At 41.3% G+C, this 27,742-nt stretch overlaps 1 protein-coding gene and 1 long non-coding RNA gene across 5 annotated transcripts in view; one reads left to right on the top strand and one right to left on the bottom strand.

Moving 5' to 3' along the window:
- Window positions 1-564: 564 nt before the first annotated feature.
- On the bottom strand, window positions 565-20,582 carry LOC144466517 (uncharacterized). The gene is made up of 3 exons (XR_013493120.1): window positions 20,462-20,582; window positions 16,622-16,672; window positions 565-3,236 (listed from the first exon to the last, which is right to left on the bottom strand). It is a non-coding gene; the product is annotated as an uncharacterized LOC144466517 (long non-coding RNA).
- runx2b (RUNX family transcription factor 2b) overlaps window positions 20,529-27,742 on the top strand; it is a 52,887-nt gene continuing 45,673 nt past the window's right edge. For 2 of the 4 annotated variants that reach the window (XM_033649182.2, XM_078173678.1), the window contains exons 1-2: window positions 20,529-21,072; window positions 21,326-21,449. In XM_033649182.2, the coding sequence (XP_033505073.1) occupies window positions 21,392-21,449 (58 nt within the window). In that variant the 5' untranslated portion in view covers window positions 20,529-21,072; window positions 21,326-21,391. Of the gene's footprint in view, window positions 21,077-21,325; window positions 21,450-27,742 lie in introns of all 4 variants that reach the window. The other 2 variants (XM_078173677.1, XM_033649178.2) reach the window with 2 other exon arrangements.

Below are 27,742 nucleotides of genomic sequence, written 5' to 3' on the forward strand. Positions count from 1 at the left end.
GACGCACCCAAGATAAAAAAATGTTGTTGCCCAGCAGGCCTAAGACATCAAATAAATATTTTAAATCACTTGAAACAGGGTCTTTGGTGCATTTGAGTTGAGGAGCAGCTTGTCACTGTTGTTTCGTCAACAAAAACTTGACATTATTGTCTTCCTTAATATAGAATTTGTGGCAAACCTGTTGTATTGGATTGCATTGAATTGTATAGGTGTCTTAAGTGGCCTGGGAGTGTATACTCAATGTAATATGTAATATCAATTTTGATATAATTTAAGTATTATTTTGAAGCTTGTTGGTGTGAATTGGTGTTTTGTTTTAACAGTATTGTTTACTGTAACCTCTGAAGGAGAAATTACCCCTTAGAAAAGAATTAATGGGCCCACCTCCTCCCCAGTAATCCTGTCTTAATCTAATTTGTACACAACAATAATCCTCAGAATATATACACATAGCTTGTTACATGTCTTCTTTGGAAAAACACACTGTGTACTTGTACTTTTCTGGACAGACAGTATGTTAATGACAACATATTTTAACACAACGTTTTGTTTACTCATCTCGTGTTGAAAAAATGACACAGTCTGTGCGCATGTGTTAAAATAATTGTCAGGAGTGCAGACTGTTTTCTGGCAGCGAGTCACTATAGATTAACTCTGCATTATTAGTTAATGAATAACTTGTTACTCGTGAAGGAATTTACAAGTCTTTTAAATGCCTTTAAACCGTGGCTTGTATAGTGATTAAGTGTCACTACGTTTTAAAGTGAAAAAGCAGAGCTGGGGTATATTGATTGATTCCCCTCATGCTGTAACTTTAGCAGTGCCTTCTGGAAGTATCTGTTCCTGCGGCTGGGTATCCAAAGGACAACACAAAAGATACTCTAGAACATTTCATCAAATTTCATGACACGTAGAAAAATATAACAAGACAAATGTTATTTTTAAGTTTATGACAGTTGACATTAATGGTGATATATGGAGTGCCATGTGTAAGTTAGAAACTTCTTCTGGTCTCAAATACAGCGAGGAATCTTTCAGAGGAAACAGCTTTAAGGATGAAATGGTTCTTCAGTCTATTTTGAGTGAAAGTCGGTTCATTAAATTTACTGGAAAATCGCATTTTCTGTGCTGGTCCGCAGCTTAAAAAGTCAAAGAGAGGATTTAGAATTCCAAATAAAGACTGAGACAGATTTTGTCTTTAATGTCTCCTTTCTGTTATTTCAGTGGGATCAAATGGTTGTACTGTACTTTCCCTGAGCAGCAGTCCGTAAACACTACAGCAAATATGTAAGTTGGACCGACCGGAATGCTGCTGCATTTCAAATGTAACTTTTCATTAACTTCATACACTTAAAAAATCTCCTCCAGTGAAGAAGAGTTTCTTGTGTAGTGATGATGTCTGCGCAGACATAAAAATTGTTGCTTCCCCACCCTGACTCTTTAGGGAAGACACCAAGGGGAAAAACTGTAAATCTATCGTATGCAAGACTCTCAACAATTTAGTCACCCTTTGAAATTTGCCTTGATGAGCAGTTTGATGAATGATGAGCAGTAATTGCCATCCAGACCCCTCCATCTTCTGCACACTTTCATGTCCCCTCAGTGGGTCTTGAATCACGGCATCTCGTGGTCTCCTAAACGACCCTTCAGGTGTCTGATCTCTGAAAGAAGACCACCAAAATTGCAAAAACTTTGGCACCCAAGAGGGCCCTCTGGTGTGCCCATTAAATCATCTTACCCTATTCCCATCTCAATATAGCCACGTATTTCTGAACAAGATAAATATTTGACTAATACATACTGTAGGTGTGGGACTGAGCTCGGGCCAAAAACACCACTATCAAAACACCAGTGAAAGAGGAGCATTCACCAGGTGCTGATTATTGCAGATGCAGCGTTTGCACATCTCTGATAAGGCCAGATTTTGATTTTGTCACAGTGATTCAATTCAAATTGCACATCCTGAATGAAACATCTAACACTGACCTAAAACCACTGAGTCAATATTTGTATTTTTGATTGTTTTAGGATACAAATTAGGCCCGTACAAATAGCGCCTCCACATCCAAACACTGCGCCTGTTACTTGCCCTCTTGAAATCCGTTGGCCAGGAGGACCGTTTGATAATGAAATAGAAAAATAATTGCAGACAAAATGTCCTTGGTTTCAAAAGAAACTTAGTCTACAGTCAGAGCAGTTCCTTCAATTACAAACTGTTTCAAAAATATCAGATATAATGTGGAAAAAATAAACACTGATAATTTGTTGAGAGACAATTTTGAAATGTTTACGGTATCTCAGTTACATAATGCCTTTCGGGTTGTAGTCCAATTCGAGAGACACTGCTGGCTTTCATTAGCAGCAGGCATTTTTCTCCATCATATTGAGCGATGCTGCCAGAAGTCTGTGCTTCTGAAAACATTGCAGGGCCCTGCCAACAACTCCCCCCCACCCCTCCACCCCTCTCCTCTAAGCGCAGCCAGAGCGGGGCCAGATTGCTGAAAGGCAGCACAGGCAGTGTGGCACTTCTCCAAGCCTGGCCACTTTGGAAATCGCCACACGCAAGTGCTGGCCTCCCTGTCGGTGGCGTGATGGGGTCACCTCTGGGGCCTGGGGTGGGTAAACACACATGACCCAAGACAAACTTTCACAATTCCGCCAGGTGTGCAAACAGGAGGCCGCAAAAATACCCGGAAAAGTCTGACCATGCAAAAACAATATAACTGCCTCTGATGAACTCCTACGTATGCAGAGGTGGAGGCAGAGAGGCCGAGAGCAGCCGAGAGGGCATGTTAGCATTGCGCGCAGAAATTCGTCACGTCTTGGAGAACGAGAGGGTTTGATTGGTCTGGATGGGAAGCTCACCTGCTCTGATTGGTGGCTCGCATCCAGTCCAACTTGTCAGCTGAAAAAACTCTCAGAGAAATAGAATAAGAAACAGGAAAAGATTTTTTTTTGAAAGTGTAGATTAAATCTAAGCAGACCGGTATTTTGCTTCGCCTCTAGAATTCTAGCTCAATAAAACTCCCCACGTGGCCAACGCTCAATTTAATGTCTCTCCAGTGTTTGTTTCATGGCCTGCACCAGCGATCCAATCCACCCCATCCTGATCCATTGTCTCCTGGGCCGGTGAGTCCTGGAGCTGACCTCTGTGGGGAGTCTTCCAGGCACCACATGTTGGTTTTGTGTCCATATGAACTCTACTTGCTTGAGCAGTCGGGCCTATGGCACCAAGTCTGAAGGACACAGCAAAACAAGGATTTAACTACAACCAGATGCAGCACTGTCCTCTCGGATCATCCGTTATGCTTTGTGTTAGATCTTCCTCAGATAGTCATGCTGCCAGTGGAAAGGGGATGCCTGTTTGTTTGTTCGCAAGGGACAATCAAAGCGATGTTCTCACAAGTATGTTTTAATCCCTCCTGCCAGTTAATGCCATGACACAGACTCAACATCTGGCTTTGCACTCTTGCAACTGTTATTTCCATTTGTGATTTCAGAATTATTCACGGATGATAATTAGTGGATAATCCTGCACGCAGTGTAACGACAAACAGATAATTCTCTTTAAACTGCAGTAAATCTTTGTCATAACAACATGCAATCTGAGCCACCCCGATTTCTGCTTTATAATGATATCATTGTTACAGCTTACCTCTGCTCACCCCTCCTGCCAGACATTGAGTAAGCACGTAGCAGCCTGCTGGTTATACTATTAGCAATACAGATGAGAGATGTCTGCATGTCTGTAAAGTCAACCTGTAATTATCATGGCTGTATGTCCCCGGGCGAGAGACTAAGTCAGATTTATAGATTTATTCTGTCTTCAAATTAGCATCATGCCTCGGATTCCAGCATTTCATCTTGCAGGCTGCTGGAATGTTTTGAGAGTAAAAAAAGGAGTCATTGTAATTCACAAATACACATCCCAAAACCACCATCTGTAAAATAATGTTGGAGAGGCAACACTATGTGAGTGTACTGTTCAAAGGAGACACATTAGTGTATAAGTGCAGCTGTACTTCTTTTATTTTTGGATGAAAAGGGCACAAAAGTATCTAATTCTGTTCATTATTATAGGACTGCTACACTGAGGCACAGTGCTGGAAGACACCATGAACTGCATTAAGTCTTTTTGCTAATTTAGGATTCATGAATGATTTTTCCTGCTGCTTTTAAATGCGTTACTGCCACAAGGCAGAGTTCAGTACGCCCTCATTCATAAATGGCTCCAACTTTCCAGCCCAAAGATGTGGACCAAATATAAAACTGTATGTGATGCATTTCTTAATTCCTATGTTTAGTTATTAGAAAGATGCTTATAAATGTTCTAATTTAGATTTTTTAATTTAAGGAACTGGACAGCTAACAATATCACAGTAATTTGATTTATTAAAAGTCAACCCCTAGGACACACTGTACTATGTGAAAGTTACACTGCATTGAATTAGGATAAGATTTATTACCAAGTAGGTTTTCACTTACAAGGAGTTCAGTTTGTTCTTTGGTGCCCACAAGAAACACACAATAAACATGTTAAGAGGAATTAAAAGTAAAGGCAAAGTACTGCAATAGTCAAGAACATAAATACAGAATAGAAAATAGAAAAAAAATGTACTTTAACATAAGAAATATGTACAGTATAGCCATTTCAGAATAAGAAAGCTTGATATTTTTGTGCAAGATGTGCAAACACATTAAGTAGGGGATGTGCAGAAGTTTACAGCAGAGCAGAGATGTTATGGATATATACTGTCTACAGGGGGTGGGGGCATTGAATGTTATACACTGTAGCGTACACTGTAAAATCTCAGCCACTCAACTCAAAAAAAAATATTGGAAACCGATTTCCTTAAAAAAAAAAAGTTAATTAAATATAATTATTAGTCTTAAGTTGTGTGTACTTTACACACAACTGCTCATTTAAATCAGGCTAACTTAGTTTACTCAAGTTTCTAATACTTAGAAAGAACAAATTAATTTCACTTGTCGTTTTTAAGTTGCAACAACTTCACAAAATTAAGTGAATACAACTAAACTGTAAGCAACCTTAACAACCAGACTGAGGTAGGAAACTATTACTATTATGCGTAAGTTATGTTTACTTTATATCTAGTTGTTGAGCAAAAAAGTGGCTTTGTAAAGGTAACCAGTCAATGAATGCATTTTTTATGTCCTTTACACTGTAAAATCTGACAAGTTGGTTTCACTTACAAAGAATCTAGGAAACTGCCTCAAAAAAGGTAAAAAAAAAAACAAAAAAACTGTTAGTCGGAAATTCTGTTTACTTTAGCAAAAAAATTCCTCAATTGTTACCAAATGGTTTCGTTGAAACTACTGTTCAGTTAAGTCAGGCGAACTTTATTTAAGCTGTTAACAATTAGAAAAAAAGCGAATTAATATCACTTGTCCTTTTTAAGTTGCAACAATTTCACAAATTTAAATAAAAACAACAAGATTTTAAGTATGCTTTACACCTAGATTTAAAGTAAACATAACTTTGGCATAAAAGTAATAGTTACCTACCTCACTCTGATTGTTAGGTTTTCACAAATTTGGTTGTGTTCACTTAAATTTGACTTAAATTTATGACGCTGTTGCAACTTAAAATTGACAAGTGAAATTAATTTGTTCTTTCTAAGTGTTAGCAACTTAAATAAACCCAAGTTAGCCTGACTTAACTGAACAGTTGTGTTAATGAAACCATTACGTAACAGTTGAGAAAAAATTAGCTACAGTTAAAATAACTTACGACTAACAGTTATAATTTACCTTTTTCGAAGGAATCAGTTTCCTGGATTTGTTTAAGTAAAATGAACTTGTCAGATTTTACAGTGAAGAGTACATAAAAAAAATGCAGTCATTGACAGATTACCTTTACAAAGCTTCTGTTGGTTTCATTAACTCTGGTATTACTTTTGTTTTGTAATGTGTTGCTGTTACTGTTCTTTGTGATAGTATAAACTAATATGTATGTATTTAAGATTTAGCTTGAAAATAGTAAAAAAAAAAAAAGGAAAAATTACTGTACAAAGACAAGGTAGTGGTTTTTGAACAAGCAGTGTAATAAATTACAAATTTGGGGTGCTTTACCTGAGTTTTATACAAATATATACTAATATTTCACTACATTTCTGAGCTAAAATTTTACTTTTTACTCTGCTACATTTATCTGACAAATATTACTTGTAAGTTTGCACATATGATCACCTTATAGATCAAATATGCAAGTTAAGGTATTCAGACACGCATAAAATTACCTTCACCTCGACCAGCTACAACATTAAAAGTATACATACATACTGATAAATCTGTATTTATAGCCAAATAATATAAAATGATATACCACTCACACTGGCCATGTTTCTGCACAGTTAGTAGTTTTACCTTTGATACCTCCTTAAACTTCTGGTAAACTTCTAAATAAATAAAATCAATTGCATTTTAAATCCGCTAGATACAGTTAGCTTCAATGAAAATTAATTGAAGTAAGATGAACGGAATAAAAACGTTATTTTATTAGATAAAACCAATGTTCACAAAGTTTTCCTTTCGGGGACATACCATGCATGTGAAAAATAGGTTATAAATCGCAAAATTTAGCAACATGTTTTATCGCAATACTCAGAATATCAGAAAACGTTTAAAATCGTGATAAGAATTGTAATAATAGGTGTTGTGGGGCCTTTGGTTACTCTCACCGTAACTTCTGTCTTTTACTTTACAAACATTTCAGTTCGCTCTTACTTGTAATAGAGTATTTTTACACAATGGCATTGCCACTTTTATGCAAGCAGACGTTTTGAATACTTCATATAGCAATGAAGAAACCACTCATGTGAATAACCACACAATTTCATGAAGTTTATTTCAGGTATGCATGTAAACTCTGATTTTCTCCTGTGCCACATTTTATAATACAGAACACCCACCTCTGTTTAACTGGGCTTTTGGGTTTCTTGCTTCCACTTTAAAACGACTCCCAGAAGCACAGTAAGACTCTAATTTTTTTACAAGCATATTTAATCTGCGTGCGCGTTTTAACGGCGCATACTGGAATGCAGGTTTCTTTTTAAGAATGTGTTTACAAGTGCTCGCTTACCCAGCCATGCTGAAATATATGCATTCCTACGTGTCAATATGCTGCTGGATTAGTCAAATTCCAGCATACATTATAATGTGATTTGTGCTCTCTGTTTGAAGTTAAGTGTGTGAGGAGTAAATACATTCCTCGGCTGGCTTGTCCCGGATTGATCTGTGCTGACTCAGAGAAAAGATTGCATACCTACCGAGCATCTAACAGACAATGCCTCGGGGTTTCTTCTGTGCACGTAAAAAACACGTGCAGACAGCCAGTTTTTTACAGGTCACCCAGTTCTTGGGGTGCAGCAGCAACACTGGCTCTTATTTACACACTACTACACTACATCACTACACTGCTGTCAGCAAGAAAGAAACATTCATCTTAAAGTAGGTTCAGGTGATTGATATGAGCTCTTAAATCCTTCAACAAAACAGCTTTATTGTGCTGTTATTTAACGTTAAAAAATCGTAAAAATAAGATATAAATGTCAGATGTAATATAGCTGTACAATGCTACACACTATGGTAACTTCCTTTTTTGTTCCGTATAAATCTGGGTTTACTCGGAGCATTCCCATCTGATTTGAATTTGATATTCAGACAGCAATAAGATATAAAGCCATAAACTATGGTACAGTTGTTTGAGCACTTTTAAATGATTATCCTAAGACAATACAGCCAGTGAACTCTGGGAGCTGGCTTGCCTGTGCTGCAGGCTCTATTATGACTGGTTCAAGTCCTGCTCATACATCTTTCTAAAATTATACACCACAATGAAGAAAAGCGGCCACTTCTAAACAATGTCAAAAATTCAGATTTAGATCCCCTCTCCTTTTTTTTTTTTATCTTGTTATTGTGTTACACAGGGACTGAAAGACGAGTCACAGCATTATGAAATCATGTGAGGAGGGCAATTATCCATCACAAAAGCCCCACAGACTAAAAAAAAAAATAACCCACCGACTGGAGAAGACAACAGAGCCTTTTGTTTGCCCCATTGTCAGTGACACAGTGCCGAACTCCTCCTCATAATGGCTTGTTTCTCCAGTGAGCCGTCTGCCTTCATCAGGCGCACTTTGTTCTCGACAGCAAGTAAACTGAGTTTCTGAGACACATAATGGGCAGCTTATGTATAAGCTCATTCAGGTTGCGATCGGCTGTCGTGACCCCCAGATTTGAGTCACGGCCAGCGCAGAGTTAACTTATTCCTCCTCACACCCGCTGACACACAGTCATTTCTGTTATTGACATTTGCCTAGAGTGACGGCATCTCGTGACCGGGGCCATCATGTGACCTTGTAGTGGAGTTGTATCATCAGCGCGATGTAATTATAATGCTGACTTAGCAGTTCAGACGCTTGAACTCTGTCGACCTCGGCCTAGCAGCTATTGTAAAATCTCTCAGCTGTTGACAACTGACCACACAATGACAGGGTTTCCAGTGGCCGCAACTATACTGTACCAACCTCACTGGACACGGCTGTGGAGAGACTCAGAGTGGAGTTAGAGTAGAAGCAGGAGTATCACAAGATCTTTAGTCATGGTCAGTTAGTCTTTGGCATGAACTATGGATGGGCATGAGTTCTTGATTTGGACATCAATAGTCATTCAACATATAGAGTAATCGCCGCCCAACCTTCTACATGTGAACATGACTTTTGTACTTTTGTCTTAGTATATGAGAAATCTTATTTCACTGTAGAACTGCGTGCAGGGTATTTCTTTGCTCAGCACCTACTCGTCCTGCTGTCGCTTTCTTTACATTTATCATGGAACACAAGACTATTGCAGGAGTGCGAGCTCCATGCCGAGGACAGTTGGTGGGAGACCACCTGTGCACACACACACAGTGACAGGGCTAACTGTTAGCATCACATGGCTAACTTTACTTAATGTATTGTTTCTCACCCAGGGCCCTTGAGGGAATTCCAGGGGATCCCCAGAAAAATTGGCATTTTTTTTTTCACTATTTATTTCACAGTAGAAGTGAGCCCAGTTTGAGTAAGGATTTTTTTTATTATGCTAACGTGGGCGTTGTTCACATGCCGCGTTTTGAGCTCTGAAATCCATTGTTGTCAATCTTGATAAGCAAAAGGCTCAGTCAAAAGTGACATCGAAGCATTCTCGGCACGTGCCTCTCTTTAGGGGCGTGACGGCTGATATAAAGTTCAGCTTTTACCCTTATGTGTCCTTGTGTCCTCGCATCCTCTCTCCTCTCGTGACCCGGAAGCTGTTCACCCTCAGGTGGATTACTTAAATTCACCTTGAGGAGACAAGAGAGGAGGCACCTGGAGGAGCTTAGTGTGAGGAAACACAACTGTATCCGACACATCTCTTCCTCGCGTTTCTCTCTCACATCCTTACTCAGAGGGGCTAAAACACAAGTGAGGGAAGCAAGGAGACATGTTAATAAAAAGCCCTCGAGTCATAAGAGTGAGTACTCTGATCATAGGTTCCACTTCCTCCACGATTATCTCCTGTGTTGACAACATCAGAATTCTGATCTTGATCATATCTAATAAAAAAAAAAATTTCAGATGGAGGTCACTGCAGCGAAATCTTATCAAATGAGGGTCCATGACCTAATGTGTATCTGTTAAGGGGTCCTTGACATGAAAAAGGTTGAGAACCACTGAAGGTTATTAATGCTTCTAATGAGAGTTGTCACTGTTTGGGTGTCAGTGTGAGTGATGGGACTATTTACGTTAGATATTAGCTGCTCCTGCTCTGTTAGCTTGGGCTAACCAGGCAGCAGACTGACTGGGAGGAGAATGGTTCTGGAGACTGTCTTTCAGCGCTCCGTCTATCTTATGTTACAGCAGCAACAGAAAGTTTGTTGATTTTTGTAATGTTGACTTTAAATATCTGATTTAATAGGCTAACTGAGACCGGGTTGTTTAACCAGTGAATTTGAAACTTGAAAATAATGTTGGCATTGTACGTTTATGTAAACCATGGATACGTTACATTTGGTATTACTACACAGCGCATACATTAATACTTAACGTTTCAACAATGCTGTGGTTAGCATGGTCATATTTCAGCACAAATCCTACTTGGTTATGGGCAGGAAAAGATCACGTTTTGGCTTAAAATGCCCCGTTTTTGGGGGCACAATCCCAGCTGGAAAAGCAGTGATGTCTTGATTTAAAAAAAAAAAAAACATTTTTCATGACACAGTTTCCACTGGAAAAAATAGAGATGGCTCAGTCTTTCAGTGGTCAGCTACAGCCTCTTCATCCCAGCCTCTGCCTATTCCTACAGGAAGGGCAGGGATGTCTCAATAAACATTTTCTGTGGCATTATCAAGCTACAAAACACACATTTTGGAGCCTAAAAAGCCGAGGAAACACAGAAATGACTTGTTAAAACAGAACCGATTTTGTTGTTTGTTGGTATCGAACAGTGGTTTGCAGCTTGGCAGCCGTCTTGCCCAGGTGTCATGCCATCCACTATCCCCTCCACCTTGTGATGAAAACAATTACCTTATGTATTATGTCACTTACAAACATTGATATGATGCATATGAAACATGCAAATATAACAAATTTGTGGTTTGTAGAAATATATATAATGCAACATTTTCTTCTGGTGCCTGGGCTGCTCAGAAAATGACTCAAAATGCCCATCCCTAGTATGAAGAAGCCGCTGAAAGTCTCAGCTCAGGCCTCGGGCCCTGGACCTGTCCTCACCTTTAACACAGCATGGCATATATAAACCAGACAGCAGGACTTGTGAAGGACCAGTATTGCTTTTCATACTGAGAAGAACCATAAAGTTTCACAGAGGTGGAGAAATAGCGGGAGAGCGGTATGTACGCCAAGTAAGAAAGATATATATAAGTCCACCTCCATCTACTTAGCACACAAATTAAACCAAGTTGTCAGTGAACATTTAGAAATCATCGCTTGGGTCTCAGCGGGCCTTGCTGTTTGAACTGCAGTGTAGGTAGGCACTGTTTATCCTGGACCGGGCGCTTGATTAAAATGAGGAATGGAGGAAAAAAAAGAAATGGCTCAGTCTGTCGGTGGTCAGCCACAGCCTCCTCATCGCAGCCTCCACCAATGATCTGACTTTCCCCCCTTTTTTGCAATTTTATGTAATCACAACTCCAAGAGCTATTTTTAATGTGTGTTTAGGTTGTGCGCGCGCCATTCGATATTAAACATTTCCCCTTATTACTTAAAGGCTGGCTTTATTTTCCCTCAAAGCTGTGACTCCAAAAACAGCTGTCCAGACACCACAAGAAAGGGCCGTAAGTCACTGGAAGATGTAGATACCACTGCTGGACTCCAGAAGAAAAATATCTACTTTTCATTAAGATTATACCATACCGTACTTTACCAAACAATTCACACAGAACATCAACATCCTCTTGGCGACGCGGCGTCGTAGATTAAGTTTCTGCACTTCCATGGGTTTTGGACCGCGCTGAACTGAACCCCACCATGACTTTTGCTTCACTCTATGGGTGCAGGTCAGCGTCCCGCCTCAGCAGCACTGTAAGGAGATATTTACGTTCACACCAGCGGCGCAGCGGCCAACAGAAGCTGATTGCAAGTGGTGTTTGTTTCCAATGAAAGCACGTTAATTCGGGCTCGGCCGCAGTGTAAACTACCTTGGCGTTTTACAGATGTCGCCTGTTAAAGTGAATCACTGTACCTGCCTGTTTGCCCGGTCGGGCCGTTCTGATGCCGCGCCAGAGAGAGTACACAACACGAGCCAAAAGGGCTATTAATAAGCCCTTCCTTTTCTAATACCGTAATACCTCCACGTGTGTAATGTCTGCTCTGGGCTAATTATGTCACGTCATTTTTAGCTTTCGCAGAGAGACGAATACAGACAGCCTCACAGCCTCCGTCTGAGTTAATTTTAACTCATCTTAGGTATCATTATCCCCCAATATTTTTCCAGAAATACTCTGTTGCAAGAAATAATTCTCTATGAAAACAGTCCACTGCGAAGTTCATCTGCTGTGACAAAGCGAGGAAAGTAGCAGCACTGCATGACACACACACACACACACACACACACACACACACACACAGACACATACACTGTGTTAATAGCATGTGTAATTTTAAGCATGTTCCAACACATGATACCTCTATTATGTTTCTGTGAGAGCTTGTGATAACAAAGTTGAGTCCATTTGAAGGTGTGTGGTCCTGAGTGGTAGGAGAGAGAGAGTGTCTGGCAGGGTGGGCCATCGACCACAGTCCTCAGGGCAGACCTTGGCCAGAGCTCAGAGTATGGCCAGGCTCTTCAGCTCCACACACACACACACACACATACACACACACACACACACACACACACACACACAAGTATAGCAAGTGTAGTATACGGCCACCAGTGGAGAAGCAGTAATGAATGAAATATTATATTCCACATCATATTCCAGACTTTAACATTATTACCTTCACATAAAAGCTTTTTTTGACAGCAAGGAGTACATATATTATAAAATTGTCTGTACAGCAAAATGAAGACAAGCTGGCAAGATGTTGTATCGATGTGATCGCCAGAATAAATGTTGGGATTTTACGTTTCTGCAAACCACAGATTGGTAACATTTGTATGGTTTTTTTTTACGTCACGGATACACTGAAACGTTACATTTCTTTACGTTTCAACAAGGCCGTAGTTAACGTGGTGTTAGGTTTATGCATAAAAACACTTGGTTATGGTTAGAAAAGCATCATGTCTTGGCATAAGTTAACTAGTTTTGTTGGCACAATCTGGGCAGAAAATGCTGTGATGGCACTTTAAACATCCACTTTTCATGGCAACTATCCAGGCAGAAAAACAGCAACCATCCTGGCACTATCCTGACCGAAAAGTTAGCGATGGCTATGTATAAGCCATTCACTTTTTGTGGCACTGTCCCGACAGAAAATACATCGATGTCTTAGTAAAAAACAATCGCTTTTCATGGCACTGTCCCAGCTAAATATGCAGCGATGTCAGGAAAGACCAACTGCTTATCATGGCATTATCCCAACAGAAAATGTTGCAATGGAGAAGTAAAAAAAACCAACTGTTTTTTATGGCACTATAACGTCATAAAATGCAGCATTGGGTCTGTAAAATTATAACTGCTTTTCAGGGCACTATCCTTGCCGAAAATGCGGCAAGGGTTTGGTAAAAAACCAACCACTTTTCATGGCACTATACTAACAGGAAACGTTGCAATAGCAAGGTTAAAAAAAAACAAACCTATAGTAGCACTACAACATCCGAAAATTAGGCAATGGGTCTGTAATGATCTGCTTATCATGGCAATATCCATGCAGGAAAAGCAGCAATGCCTCTGTAAAAGACACAACCACTTTATGTAGCGCTGTCCCAGCTTAATATGCAGCAATGTCTCATGAAAAACCAAGTGCTTTTCATGGCACTATCCTGACGGGAAACGTTGCAATTGATTGGTAAAAAAAAACAACTGTTTTTCATGGTACTACAGCGTCAGAAAACACAGCTATGGCTCGGCAAGGAACAATCCCTTTTTAGGAAACGTTGCAGTGGCAAGGTAAAAAACAACTTGTCTTTGTGGCACTACAACATCTGAAATGCAGTGATGGGTCTGTCAAATACAACCACTGTTTGTATCGCTATCCTGGCAGAAAATGCAGCAATGACTTGGTAAAAAAAACAGCTTTTCATGGCACTATTCTGGCAGAAAATGCAGTAATGACTCAGTCACAAAACAACTGCTTTTAATGGCACTATCCCAGCTGGAAACATAGTGACAGGTTGCTAAAAAAAACTACATTTGGTGACTAAAATAAACAACCAGGTTTGTTGTTTGTTGGTCTTGAACAGTGGTCTGTAGGTTGGCAGGCGTCTCGCCTAAGTGTTACGCCATCCACTGTCCCCTCCACTTTATAGTGACAAAGTCAGCTCATGTACTTTTGTCACTTTGGAATTATTGACATGAAATGAAACATATCTATAGTTTACAGAAAAGTACAGTGCCAACATTTTCCTCTGGCGACTGCTGGTTGTATACAACTCCCTTCATTGCTTATATAAAGCACATATACAGGATGATTTGATATGTTAAATCCATTAAAACACTCTGTTTCACGTGAACTCCATATCATTGGCTCCTCTAACAATATAATTGCAAAGATCCCTCCAATCAGGCCAGAATAAATTCAGTAAATACCTTTTTTAACCAAACTGTATATATGCCAAATATCCCAAAAACATTATACTTCTGAAAACAAAATCAAAACCTTTAATTTGCATGTTTTCTGGATTACATCGAGGGTGAGTTGAGTTAAACCGTCAGACTTGCTTATAGACACGAGCAGAGGTTGTGGTCAAGGTTTCAGCAATGGAAACGGTTTGTTGTGGTTTTCCAAAGGTGGGTGAACCACTGACCTGACCAATAGTTGGGCAAGTAAAATAATATTTGGCCGACTTTGACTAAACTTTGTTACTGTATCACAGGAACACATCATCCCTTCCCTACAGTCTCAACCCTTACAGTTCGTAAAGAATTCATTTAGAGATATCTGAGACGACAGCATCATCATAGTTCAGATTTTCATCAAGGTTGTTTATCACATGCCGTGCCACCCAAGAAGTTGTGTTTCCTGCCATATGAGTTGGGTTTATGCTTTATTTTTCATTCAGTATTTCAGATTCAATCACGATGTGCAAATTATATTCCCATCAAACTGTGTGTAATTTACTGTGGCTCAGCGGAGCTCACAGCGGTGCTGCACTCCGTTTTAAAGTTTAATGCTTCTGACAGCAAAGCATCCACTCGCAATAACTTTAAAAATGTTTATACATGGCCTGAAGTATTATTCTTAAAGTATCATGTACCAAACTAATCCTCGTGTACAGTCTCTGCTATTGCACTGTTGATCCAAAACATATAGTCAAACAATTATTAAGAAAGACTGTTGTTGAACATTATATTTAGCATCAAGGTAAACTGCACGGGTGACATGATCGATTAAATCTGCGAATGGAAATAAGTACTGTGAAATCCACTGTGTGTGTGTGCAGCGTCTGAATAGGCCTTCCCTAAGGATTCTGTAACATGCACTGCAACTCAAGAAGCATGTTCTTGTTTTAGACAGCAAATATTTACAAAGCAGCAGGCCAAGGAAAATGTTTCACTGCACAAAAATAAGGTAGGTGGCAAAGACTTGTGGAAATGCTGTTGTGCTGTGGAATCTGGGGGATTGTTTGTATTTCAGGTTTGACTTTTTTACTCACTTTTTTCTGACTCTATATTAAGGTCGTGAAGATTTGAAATAAATAAGGTCATCATTGCTAAATAATGAATTCTTTTGTTTTTACTCAATTACTCAGATGCTCTTATTATATATATTTAGATCACATTTTCCCAGATTGCCTAAGTGTGCAAACATGAGTCCAGATTGGCCTCACTCAGATTTAATGCAATAAAATCAATATCATCATTGATGTAGACTGATTTTAAATGTTATCTCAGGGCTGTGATGAACTTAAACAAAGTGCTTACTGATAAAACATTGTAAATACTAGTATTAGAATTACTGTAACCGTACTTGTTGACATTGTTTTTAAAGGTGTGCAGTGCTTTTCCTTTTCTTTATCTTTTTTTTAAAGATTAGTTTTATTGTTGTTGTTGTTGTTGTTGTTGTTGTTTTGGTTTATTTGTTTTAAGGTTATTACTAACGGCTCTTGGCTGTATGAACAGTAAATATATAAAGACTTAAAATGTAGAATGAATAATAATAAATGCAGTGTTGAGTGCAGGGACGCTGAACCCAAAGGGGACATTTAAGTAGTTTAAGTAGTATTGTATTGTATCGTATCGTATCATATCGTATCATACCATATTGTATTGTATCACATTGCATTGTATCGTATTTTCAGATACTTGAGATCAGAGTCCTCCCTGCCCATTAAGTGATTCAAGCAGTAGCTTTGGGCACCCTGATATTAAAAAAAAAAAAAAAGTATTATTATTATTATTACCAGGAGACAATAATGAAACAAAATTTTGAACTTCCTGAACAAAAACTGATAACATTTCATTCCATTTTTGCAGACAAACAGTGACAAAACAATAAACTCAGAGACGAGCAAAAAAAGGACATTTTAGGTAGGCTAAGTAAATAATCTCCTGAATCTACTGCGTTGTCTGTAACAAGCACTCCCAGGATCTGGTGTTAAAAAAAGAAAATTCAGAGGGTTAGGGGTCAGTACAATGTCTTCGCTGTAGTCTGTTAAAACATAGTGGTTCTGCTAATAGGTCTCACTGTAATCTTTACATGCTTGATTGTACATTATTACATTGCACAAATAGCCTTAGTCACATGTGACGTAGCAAAATGTTACAATGAGGGGAACCCCCAAACCAAATCCCCCCAAAAGTCTAGAGCTGGCCCTGCGTTAGATGTTCAAGTATAATTTTTAGGAATTCAATTTTTTTGTCCTCAACAGTGTCATTACTCTGCCTGTTTCATTGGCTGATAGTTGACCCTTTAACAGTTCAAACCAATCACAAAAAACACATTTCATCTCTTACCTTTTGTTGTGTGTAGTCTTGCAAAAAGTTTGAGATGTTTCTGTTAGATTTCTGCAGCCACCTCAATGCAAAAGAGGCAAAAGTAAGTTTCTTTGTGAAAGAAATACATTTAAAAATCCATCAGCAAAACTTTTAATTTGGACTATTTCTAAGGTAGAGAGTAGTTCTAGTGAAAACTGTTGACAGTGAGGACTGTGTGTTGTCCAAAAGACATGTTGTAGATTTAAAAAAGAATAAAATGCAATAATTTTCAATGCTTTGAGCAGGGTGTCTGCCAGTCCTTTAAAAGTCTTAGAATGTCTCAAATTCACTTTCATAAATATCAGGCCTTAAAGGTCATTAAATAGTCTTGAATCTGAATTTGTGAGGTCTTAATTGTCACAGACATTTGATCTAATTTCATTTATCCATTCTTTTTATTTATTTTGTCAAAATGAGTCAAACTCTTTCATGTGAAAGTCGATATATCTTAATGTAGATTAACTTAAATCACTTTAATAACCATGTTCCTGCATAAAACCTACCTCTACACAGGACCACACATTTTTTACGACCTACATTTATACTTACCTGCAATGCTTGAATAAGAAAAATAATTTGTCCAAAAATCAGTCTTAAAAAGGTCTTTAAAGTATTAGATTTTAGTGTCTGATACCTGAAGACATGCTGTAAAATTATTTATCCACCTGCCAAATGGCCGCTGTATGTTCAAATTTACCAGCCATTCAATAGATTACCATTGTTTTTGGGTTTTTTTGCAGCAAATCTACCAGCCACCTGCATATTCAGTTGCTGGATGGTGCCAGTTTTGTTCTCTGGCTATGAGCAACAGAAACTATTTTTTTTTCACCTGCTCAAACATCAGAGTGGGATATCTCGAAACCCATGGCACATCAAACGTGCCTCTTTTTTAATGTGTCTGGAGCAGCCCTTTAAATCACTGGCTGTGATTAAGCGCTAGTGATAGATTTATGCAAATGACAGTTTAAAAGGTAGTTTCCATTGGCAATAACAAATGATAAGAGAAGCGCCCGAGGCACTGCTCTTCTCTTTTCTGCTTAGTCATACGTGCCCACCGGCCAGTGACACGATGACTGATATACTCAAACACTTTCGAACCTGACTGAACTCCCAGCGTCATTCCACACATTCCTCCACCGCTGTACTAACACCCCGTCTGTGTTTTTGATCTGTTGAAACAAACACCTATGAGCGCTGATCAAAGACGAGCTGTGACGTGCGAAGGTGTGTGCCGCATGTGTGGGAATCTGTGTGTGTGTGTGTGAGGAGTGTGATGATTCACTGTTGATTGTCATGAGCTGCCTGCGCTGCACTACATGTTGGCAAGCCATTCTTGCAGGGCGTCTGTGTTATCGTGTGTGTGTCTCCCAGTGTTAGCGAGACCGTGAGAAGGCATCTCGTTCACAGAGGAGACAGGTGGACATGATTTACAGCGTCTTACAGGAACCACCCCCGTCTGTCGCTTCTGTGAGATTCAACTAAAACTGCAGTTTGTAACTTTTATAAAAATAACTTTTTGTCGACACAGCAGCACGAGACACATAATCTGTGCTTCTTATAGCATTTTAAAGAATCCACCACACGTGAACAGAACAACCAATCAGAGCCAAAGAGTCTCTTACGCAGCTATCAATCACCACTGGTGAGCTGCGGTCAAACTGTCAAACTAGGCAGCGCTGATCAAACATAAATCAAGATTCTGTTACTGCATTGCCTGTTTCTTGCCTCAAATATTTTTAGAAACACATTTTAGTGTACTGTTTAGCTGTAAATTGAAACAGTTTGTGACCAGGCCGCCATGTTGGAAACAGTCGAGCAAAGACAACACAAAGTGTCTCATTTTACAGCTAAACAGTACACTAAAATATGTCTGAAAACATTTGGGAAATAGGCGATGCAGTCTTGATTCATATTTGATCAGTGCTGCCTTGTTTGATTGAATGAATGAGCCCATTTCTGATCTGACTCAGCCACATGACTCATTTTAGAGTTGAACAGAATTTCAGATTCATTTGGCATCATTATTGTGCAGTGTACTGGGAGGAGCCAGCACCAATCATGGCCCCATCAACTGCACTCGACCACAGACTATAAAATAATGGCTGTAGGTACTTTGATGTCACCCATTTGTTTGTGGACTCCTGTTTTGAAGCCTCAAGTTCAGCATCTTAGCTGTTACCATCTTGTATTTTTTGGGGGCCAGAAGTGACCATGTTTGGACGAGAGGCAAGGGGTGGACTGGACTGAGAACCTGAGGACACTATCGGCAGACAGCCTGTCACTCAGTGCAGCCCGCGCTTGTTTGTTCACAACTTCAAGCCTTAATAAAATGTTCACGGATGAGTTACATAAAAATTCACTCCCCTGTACAGAGAAACCAAAACTGTTTTTGCACCAGGCAGTAAGCATGTTTATTTCTGCTGTAAAGTTGGTCATTTTAACATGGGGGTCTGTGGGGATTGACTGTCTTCTGGAGCCAGCCTCAAGTGGCCATTATGGGAACTGCAGTTTTGACATGTTGTTTTCATTTTCAGCCCCGGAGGTTGCCGCTTGCTCCGAACAAACCGTCAGACGTTCGGCTGGATTTCGGACATCTTGGTCGGCAGTCGTCAGGCTCTCTCACAGTTAAAGCAGAGGCATGAATTGATTTCCCAAGGTCAGTGCTCTTTTTCTTAATCAATCATACAGTGTATACGCAGATAGTATGTTGGTGCTGCGCACTTGCTTACTTGTGTATGTTTGTGCATGTGTGTGAGAGAGGGAGAGAAGGGGAATCAAAAGTTGGAGGCTGACTTTCAAGCAGTTTTTGGGAGGTCTGTCTCTACATTACTGTGAACAGTACCTTCGCTAGCAAACAAACTTCTACCGGCCTGCAGCCCCAGATCTTTCAAACAACAATCTTTCAATTGACAATCATCAGTAGCCAGAATGGTCCGCAAGAGGCTGACGGGCCATTTTATTGTCTATTTTACACATAACGTGTGAGCTCTCAGGCTGTGGCTTGTAAATCGGACTGCACAGTGTGAGCACATAAATCGTAAGCTTTGCCTTTACATCACAGACGATTAACTCGTACAGTCGGAGTTAGAATTAAACTACAACATCTCTAAAACAGGGTCAAATCATGCAGTGCATGCCCAGCTTTTGAGGCTCTGAGTAGTTGTTTCCTAGCAGCCATAATAAATTTAAGCAAATGCCATTAGCAGCACTACATGGAGGTACAACATGACTTTTTTCACAGACTATCTGCCTCATGTAGTGACATATTCAGCAAATATGACAAGAAGTTATTGTCATAATAGTTACCAGCCATCTGCATAACTTCATACCCTGGCTGTGAACAAAAAACGTAATTTTGTTCACCTCCATCAGAGAGGGATATTCTGAAACCCGTGGCACATAACACGTGTGCCGGTTTTTATTTGTAGCTTTAAAGGTCAGTCCAGGCTTGCATGCGTACATCATTCACACACACAGTTATTACAGCAATGACACAATAACATGACGACTGTCTGTGACACAACATTTAGTGAAACGGGAGGAGAAAAAAAAAGGTTCAAAATTCAGGCTGCAAAAGTGACACTGAAGCAGCTCTCACACACACACACACACACACACACACACACACACACAGAGTCCTCTGTAAATAAGCACTTTCACACCACCTACGCTTTCTCCTCACACACACGCTCACCCAGCCTCTCTGTCTCTCTCTTCCCCCATTCTCTCTGCTGCACATGCATACACAGACAAACACACACACCCAGTCTCACACCGCCAGCCAGCCATTCGCTCCTCACTCACACCCTCAAATCTTACCAAGCTCAGCTCTCCCTGCTCAGAGGCAGACAGGAGCAGCACAGCAGCCTGTTAAAGGAGTTGAGGGAAGGAGCAGCAGAGTCAGAGAGAAGGAGAGAGGGAGGGGGATGAAAGAGTGAAGGGAGAGCAAAGCAGAGAGAGCGCTGTTCCCCATATGCTGAGGAGGCATGGGCGGTTGAACAAGCTGCCCCCACTGAAGCCTCCTGACTCATGGGAGCGTCAGACCCCGATCCCCCAGAGAGCCTGGAAACGCCGCCGAACCACGCGTAAGAGAGAAGGAGGGGAGCCAGAGAGGAGAGAAAAAAGTCCAGAGGAAAGAAGAGGAGAGGAGAGGGAAGAAAGCCACAACGGTAGGCTGTCCCACTCGACTGCTGTGCCGTGATGACGTCAGAGGGCATGTGACCCAGGCTCTCCAGTGACGGCACATGGAGGGCAGGAAAGAGACGAGTTTTAAAGCTGGTGCCTTTTGGGTTGTGTGAGGGCTCTGCTCGCCTCCCAAACAACCACAGAACCACAGACGTGCGGCTCGGGGTTGGTGTTTGAGGGCGACCTGGAGTGTAAATGGTTAATCGTCGCGGGCCAGCACCAGTCACAAGGACGGCGCTAAGCGAGTAAGTACGTTCCAACCACACTCGCCAAGCAAGCAAGTCCGACACCATCTGATCTATCCGCAAAGGCGATATTTGCCTCTGCAATTTCTTTTTTTTTTTTTTTTTTTTTTTTTTTTTCCTTTTTTTTTGGCTCCATAAACCCAGACCTGGTTGTTACTTGTGGTCATCCAAATAGTTGATACGTAAAAGCATGTCTTGTGGATGGCTTTTCCATTTTTTTTTCTTCATGACACGCTGCGTGCTCTTGGTTTAGGACGTGTCAAGGGTCACGGAAACCACAGAGGAACAAAAGTGGGGCTTGCTGCAACCAGAGGCAGCTATGGCATCTAACAGCCTTTTCAGCACAGTGACACCATGTCAACAAAACTTCTTCTGGGGTGAGTACTGCGCCACCGCTCGCTGTTGTGTCTGGAGTTGGGTTGTAGGGGCTCGGGTCACGGGGAGGACTTGGGGTCAGGTGTTGAGGTTTGGGTAGAGGCATTAAGGGGTTTGGGTAAAGGGGGTAAGGATCTTGGATCTGATTGAAGGATTTGGGTCCAGAAGAGTTGGGGAGGGGGGATCAGCTGAGGTCATTGAGGACCCTGCTATCAAGGTCCAAGCTTTTGCAGTGGAAGAAAGACCCAACTATCATCAAGGCTTTTTGTGGTGCGCAAATACAAAAAAAAAAAAACAACAACCCCAAAAACCTCTCTGCATTTAGAGATTCCAGTATTTACTCTATGTGATGTTTATAAATATTTCTCAAAGAGGAAGATGACATGTTTGTGCAACATACCCTTAGATTTACAAAGCGATGCCTTTGCGGAACCAAAAACAAAAAGCATGGGTGATATTTTTGACAAACGTAAACAGACGCTGCACAAGAGAGTTTACAGTGGAGCATTGAAACAAGATGTGGGGATTACTGGATTGTGTGTGTGCTGGGTGTCTCTGTTGTGTGCAGAGGGAAGAAGTATTGATTAGTTTGCCAAGAAAGGTCTGTAATCGCTTCCTGAAATTGTTCAGTGGTGCTGCTGTCATTAATTAATCAGTGTAGAGTTCTGCAGCCTGCAGGGAGCACTTCATCGACACACATAAATCCACTTTGAACAAGGAGTCACTCCATGTCAACTTTTGTGATATGAATTTGTAATTTAAGTGCTGGAATAATTCATTTGACCTTACAACAATCTGATTCATCACTTCTCAAATTGCGAAAAACATAAAAGGTTTATTTTATGTACTAAACTCCTGGTTTGTGCTTTCTTCAGATAAATAATAATGTTTCAAATAATTGCACCTTTTCAATTTAATGTATTCTCTGTTTTAATCTGTTTCATCTTCGTCCAGTCCTGTAGTCAAGATCCTGCTTGGATCCTGAAGTGGATCGACAGGAAATAGGACCACAAAAGTTCAAGACCTGTGAACAGTAGCAGTGTCAACTTCATGATTTTCAATTACCTGTGAAGGCCAGCTCGCACGCTGCAGTTTGCGGCCTCTGTTTTGGGTTTGCTGTCTTCTATTGTGACAGCCTCTCTACACAATCTAATTTAATCAGCAAAATAAATGATGTTTTAGGGTTTACCAGATGAATTTTCAAATTTAAACAAACATTTCCATTCCCGTGCGACACAAGGAATAGACAGTTTAATAGCCCTCCCTCTCCCTCTCCCCCTCCTCTCCTCCGCTCCGGTCCATAGCCTCCGCTCCTCCGTCCAAATCAAATGTTTAAAAGATGTTTTTAAGAAGTCGCTCCGTGGTCAGACACAGCTGTTCTGGGGCTCCCGCTCCACACAGAAGCAGGGGTGGCTCCTAATACGCTCTGAAAGCCGGGAGAGAGTGAGCGTCTTCTACCAATCACCACCACCTATTACCACGTTAACCCCTGACCCCTCAGTGTGTCTCTGGGGTCGGAGCGCGGGAGAACAAGAGGAGAGGAACGGAGCTGCAGGAAATTGGAAGCACGCTGCAGTGGAGGCAGAGAGGAGCAGATGTGTACAGATGTTCAGGTGGAGACTCAGAGGAGAGATAATCACTGATCAGGTCTCTCACATAGAGTATTGCTGATTGATATTGTGCTGCGGCTCATTGATGTCGCCCCTGTTTATGAACATCTGGGCAGTAAATCTGTCAGTGCGACCACAAAAAGCCCCCCTGACAGCGTAATGTGATTTTGCAAGACCACCAGTGCTTTCTGTTGTATTTATTTTAAATAAATACATGTAGTGAATCAGAACTGGCAGAAATTAAGATTGGCGGTGTGAATATTTTTGTTTTGGTTACAGACACAAAAAGCATCTGAGTTGAGTGAAATTTTGAGGATTCATTTAACTGGAATAAGGTGAAATTTGATGTCAAATTTATTATATAGAGTTTAGATTTTAAAACATGTATTTATTTCTGTCAGCCTTGATTTTGAAGTACAAGAATCAATTGTTTCTTCCTCACAACTTGAATCCATTTGGTGGACAAAAGAATGATATAACCGAGCTCAAGTTGTTGATTTTATATATTTTCTTCCTGCTCCAGTGGATCACTTTGTCCGGCGTCAGCCAGTTTTATGAGAACACAAGTTACGAAATATGTTTTGTTACTCAGAAAGCCACATTACTCCATCCCCGTCCGTAGATTTGTATTTAAGGACATTTTTAATTTAGGTCTGAGTGTACATTCCCAGCGATAAATGGAGCCGACTTGAGGGAGCGGGCGAATATTCCAAATTGAGAAAAGGGGGCTCATTAAAATTTTGTCTTGGCATTTACATCAAGCAATTTTCATTTAATTGCCCCAAATACATTTTTTTTTATAACTCCTCAGACTGGCAGATCAGATGAGGAGGGCAGAATAATCTTCAACATGTGTGGCACCCACTCAACCACCATGCCTCTCTGGGGAACATTTAAGTGCCTATTTTCTCTATTACAAACTTAATTACATATAGACAATTAAGTCATGGGAGCAATTATCGTTCAGTAGGGTTGTGCAGTTGCAGTAGAGAGGGGGAGAAAAAAAAAAGTGCTTACACAGACGGACCCAAATCAACACGATCAAAAGAACAGCGGGGCGATGTGGGTAAATATCTGAAGACTCCGGGCGGAAAACTTTCCCCAAAGAAAATCTCAGATAATTTGCAGGGAAACCGTATATGTATTTGAGAAAGGCAGCTTCTGTTGCATAAGTGTTGCCTTAGATCTAACCACAGGCCTGCTTCTTGGAGACATCTTAAAAGTGAACCAGACATCCCTCCCTCCTCCCCCCGCAGCCAGGGAGAGACGTGAAGCCCACTCATCAATAGGTAATTTGAAAAAGCCAGGGGGAAAAATCTGAGCGCTTCACTGGCTGCTACTGTGCAGAGAAGACTCTTCCTTTAACTCAGCGCTCAAAGGAACTCTATTTAGCGATGCTTAATTGTGCCTCTGAGGCAAACATGTTATTTAATCCCGGCAGGGTCATATTGATGGAGTAAAATGGTGCTGTGTGTGTTTGCGTGCTGCACCGGCTATTAGGACTTATTAGCACTGGAGGTTCACATTAGTCTCCATAATTCCTGAGGGTAATCAAGGAGGTGCAGAGCGTTAATGTTTAATCAAAGATAGATTAATTGGTCTGTGTTTGCACTGGTATAACAGTGAATGGTGGGTTGATTATGGCCCTAAATGGGCGCTTATTAAGGTCTAAATGAGATTGTCATGGGAGCAACCTGTGATTTGAATGGCCTGAAATACGTCTCTCCCTCTGTTGATGTTAAAGTTGAGTCGTGTTTTTCTTTTAATTTGTAAAGGTATTTCCATGGTCACATTTCAGCCCCATTATATCTGAAACATTAGATGTGAAATCAGTGAAAATGAGTGCAGCCCTTTTTCTGGAAAACAAGAGAGAACCATGACTGTAGTGTCAACTGCTGCACTTTGCTGCCTCGTCCAGAACAACTGAACAATATCTGCCTCTCCTGCGTCCAAACGAAGCAGCGAGGAGTTATTGAAACATGGGAGTGAGATCACTTTCGCTCCTGTAATACGGAGACTGCAACAACAAACGGGGAGTTCAGAGTAAATACTCACAAGGCGCTGTGTATTATCCTGTCTTTTATCCCCGTAGTCAGTAGCTGGGGGGCTAATTACTCTGTTATGATAAGGCAACCTGCCAACTGACTCTGCTTACTGTAGGTTTCTGCCCGTTAAAGTGTTGATAATAGACTCAAAAACAATTTTCTCTCAGGAGCGATAAAGCCTGTTTGTGCTAACACGACTGGCTTTTATTCCTCATAAATCACTGCTCTAATATCTTTGTCGTGTTTACTTAAGCTCAGTGCCAAATTGGTGTGTGTTCCTTGGACAGCTCTGCAAACTCATGCTACAGTACGCAGAGCTATGGTTTTTGAGCGCGCCATAATTACCAGGTAGCTTAATGCCATTGCGTTAGCCAGTGAGGCTTTTAATGCAGCGCTGTGCTATTTTCACACTTAACAAGATCCTGCAGCCCTTCATCCATTTCAATTGCATCATGCTGGGCGAATTACCGTTATCCGATATAAGCCCTCAGAGAGGAAGTAACTACCTAACACTTTGAAAATTGGTCTATCTTGGAACCGGTTCACCCTAATGAAACAGAACACCAGTATTATAACCCAGATTCATATACCTCTTTGACTCTGCGCTCCCCGTTTCATGTCCTCTCTTCTCTCCCTTCCATGTTTTGTTTAAGTCAGGAGATGGCTTGAAGGAGAGCTGATAGAGCGAAACCACAGGAAACCTGAACAGCATTGTTTAGCGTCCCCCAATGCGAAACGGCCGAGGCGGCTTCGCTTCCGCGCTCCGTGTTTCTATAAGGGGGAAATATGGAGTGTCGAGCCTCCTGGATGTTTGGGTTCAGCCTGTAACGACGTGAGTGAGAGCGCGGCCGCAGCACCTACACAAGGCCTTACCTGTTCTGCCCCTCACCGGAGAAAAGGGCAGGTTTTTCCCCTTGTTAGTTTAATCTTAAAGGAATGCGGTATCCCCTCTGACTCAGGCCAAACTCCCAAATATATAAACCTACTTACCAGCAGGTCATGAAAAGAGCAGCACGGGGTTGTTAGCTGTATTTTTTAAGCAACCCTATGTCAGGTAACACGTACTGTAAGTGTAAACATAGAAGGAGATTCTGCTCAGTTTGAGAGCAGAAAGGTGAAACAAGATGAGTGAAGGAGCATCAAAGAGTCACAGCGAGCTCTGACTGTGATCAATAGCTTGGCAGCACATCAGTGGGGCTGTCTGAGGGGATAAGTACACCTTGTTACAACGTGTCTTCAGACGCTGGTATCAGCGCTCACTTTCTCACAATCGTTTGTCACTCGGCACGCTTTTATAAAACACTTGTGGAGAAATTTCGTGTTTTTAAATGGGAGTTTGGTATGTGTCGATGTTCCGGAGTCATGACAGTGAGGTTTGTAGTTGCTACTGTGCCAGCTGAGTACTGTACAGAGTGTATAGATGTACAGTGGTGTGTGTGTATGAGCGCTGAAGGTGACAGGAAGAGCTGTCTGCTTGATTAATGCTCTCACTCAAACTGGCACCTGGAACCAATCCCTCCTCCTGCCGCCCCCGTCCCATGTGCACCATGTATGTGTGTGTGTGTGTGTGTGTGTGTGCATTCCATACAGTGCGCCTTCAGAGGGGCTGAGGGTGGGTGTTGAGCAGGAGGCGCAGATGGGACCGGGGGACTTGGAGCGGAAGAAAAGAAAGGTGTGTGCAGAGGAGGGAACAATAGGTGAACGTGCAGTGGAGGGTGTGGGGTGTCATTAATAACACACAGGCCCCATCTCCTAATTTGCTCAAATTACCTGCCCACACAGTGGGCCCCCTGCCAGCGCCGAGGTGTGAACACAACAGATCAAATACACCTGAAAATCAGAGTGCCCACCCACTCGGCAACGCCCACGCAAGCCTTTTATGGTGGTCTGTCTGACAACTGTGGAGTCCTGAGTGTGTGTGAGTGTGTGAGGAGAGAAGGGCTCTATGTTTATTCTTTCATGTGAGAACGAGGGGTAAAACGTGTGAAAATTAGAGAGTGAGAGAAAAAAAAAGCTTAAAAAGGGAGAAACAGAGTAAGTGAGACCGAGAGATGACACAAAGGGAAGGATCGGTTTGCACTCGTGAGGCGTACAGTAAGAGCAACTCAAGACTGACTCTTTCAAACCACCTCCCATATGGCACCGCGGGGGTGGCCATTTACCATCATCTACCCTCCTCTTCTGCCTTCTTCCCTTTCCTTCCTCCCTTCCCCTTATGTTCTCCCTCCATCCTTCCCCTCCCACCCACGCTTTCAGGAACAGGGCGATGACAAATGTGACGGGGCGGCGATGCTTTGGTCACCGCAATAATCAGAGTAGAGTCACCGGCATTGTACCACCTGTGGCACACACACACACACATAAACACACACACACACGTGCATGGAGACATAATCAAATGTGTGCACAGACACTGAAATTAAATATGCCCCAGAGACACAAAAGGGGCCAGGAGAGTGTGTGTAGGTGTGTGTAGTGGGATGCTCGTCTTTGAACCTTTAAGAGTGTGTGTAGCTGATAGTGACAAGTCTCAGGAGAGAAGAGGGGGAGCTGAAAAAAAAGGTGGCTCTCATTTGTAAAGTGGCCTCCAGAGAGAAAGAGAGAAAGATGGAAAGAAAGAAAGAGAGAGACAGAAAGAAA

The sequence above is a fragment of the Epinephelus lanceolatus genome, chromosome 13 (genome assembly GCF_041903045.1).
Source record: "Epinephelus lanceolatus isolate andai-2023 chromosome 13, ASM4190304v1, whole genome shotgun sequence".
Classification (NCBI taxonomy): Eukaryota; Metazoa; Chordata; class Actinopteri; order Perciformes; family Serranidae; genus Epinephelus; species Epinephelus lanceolatus.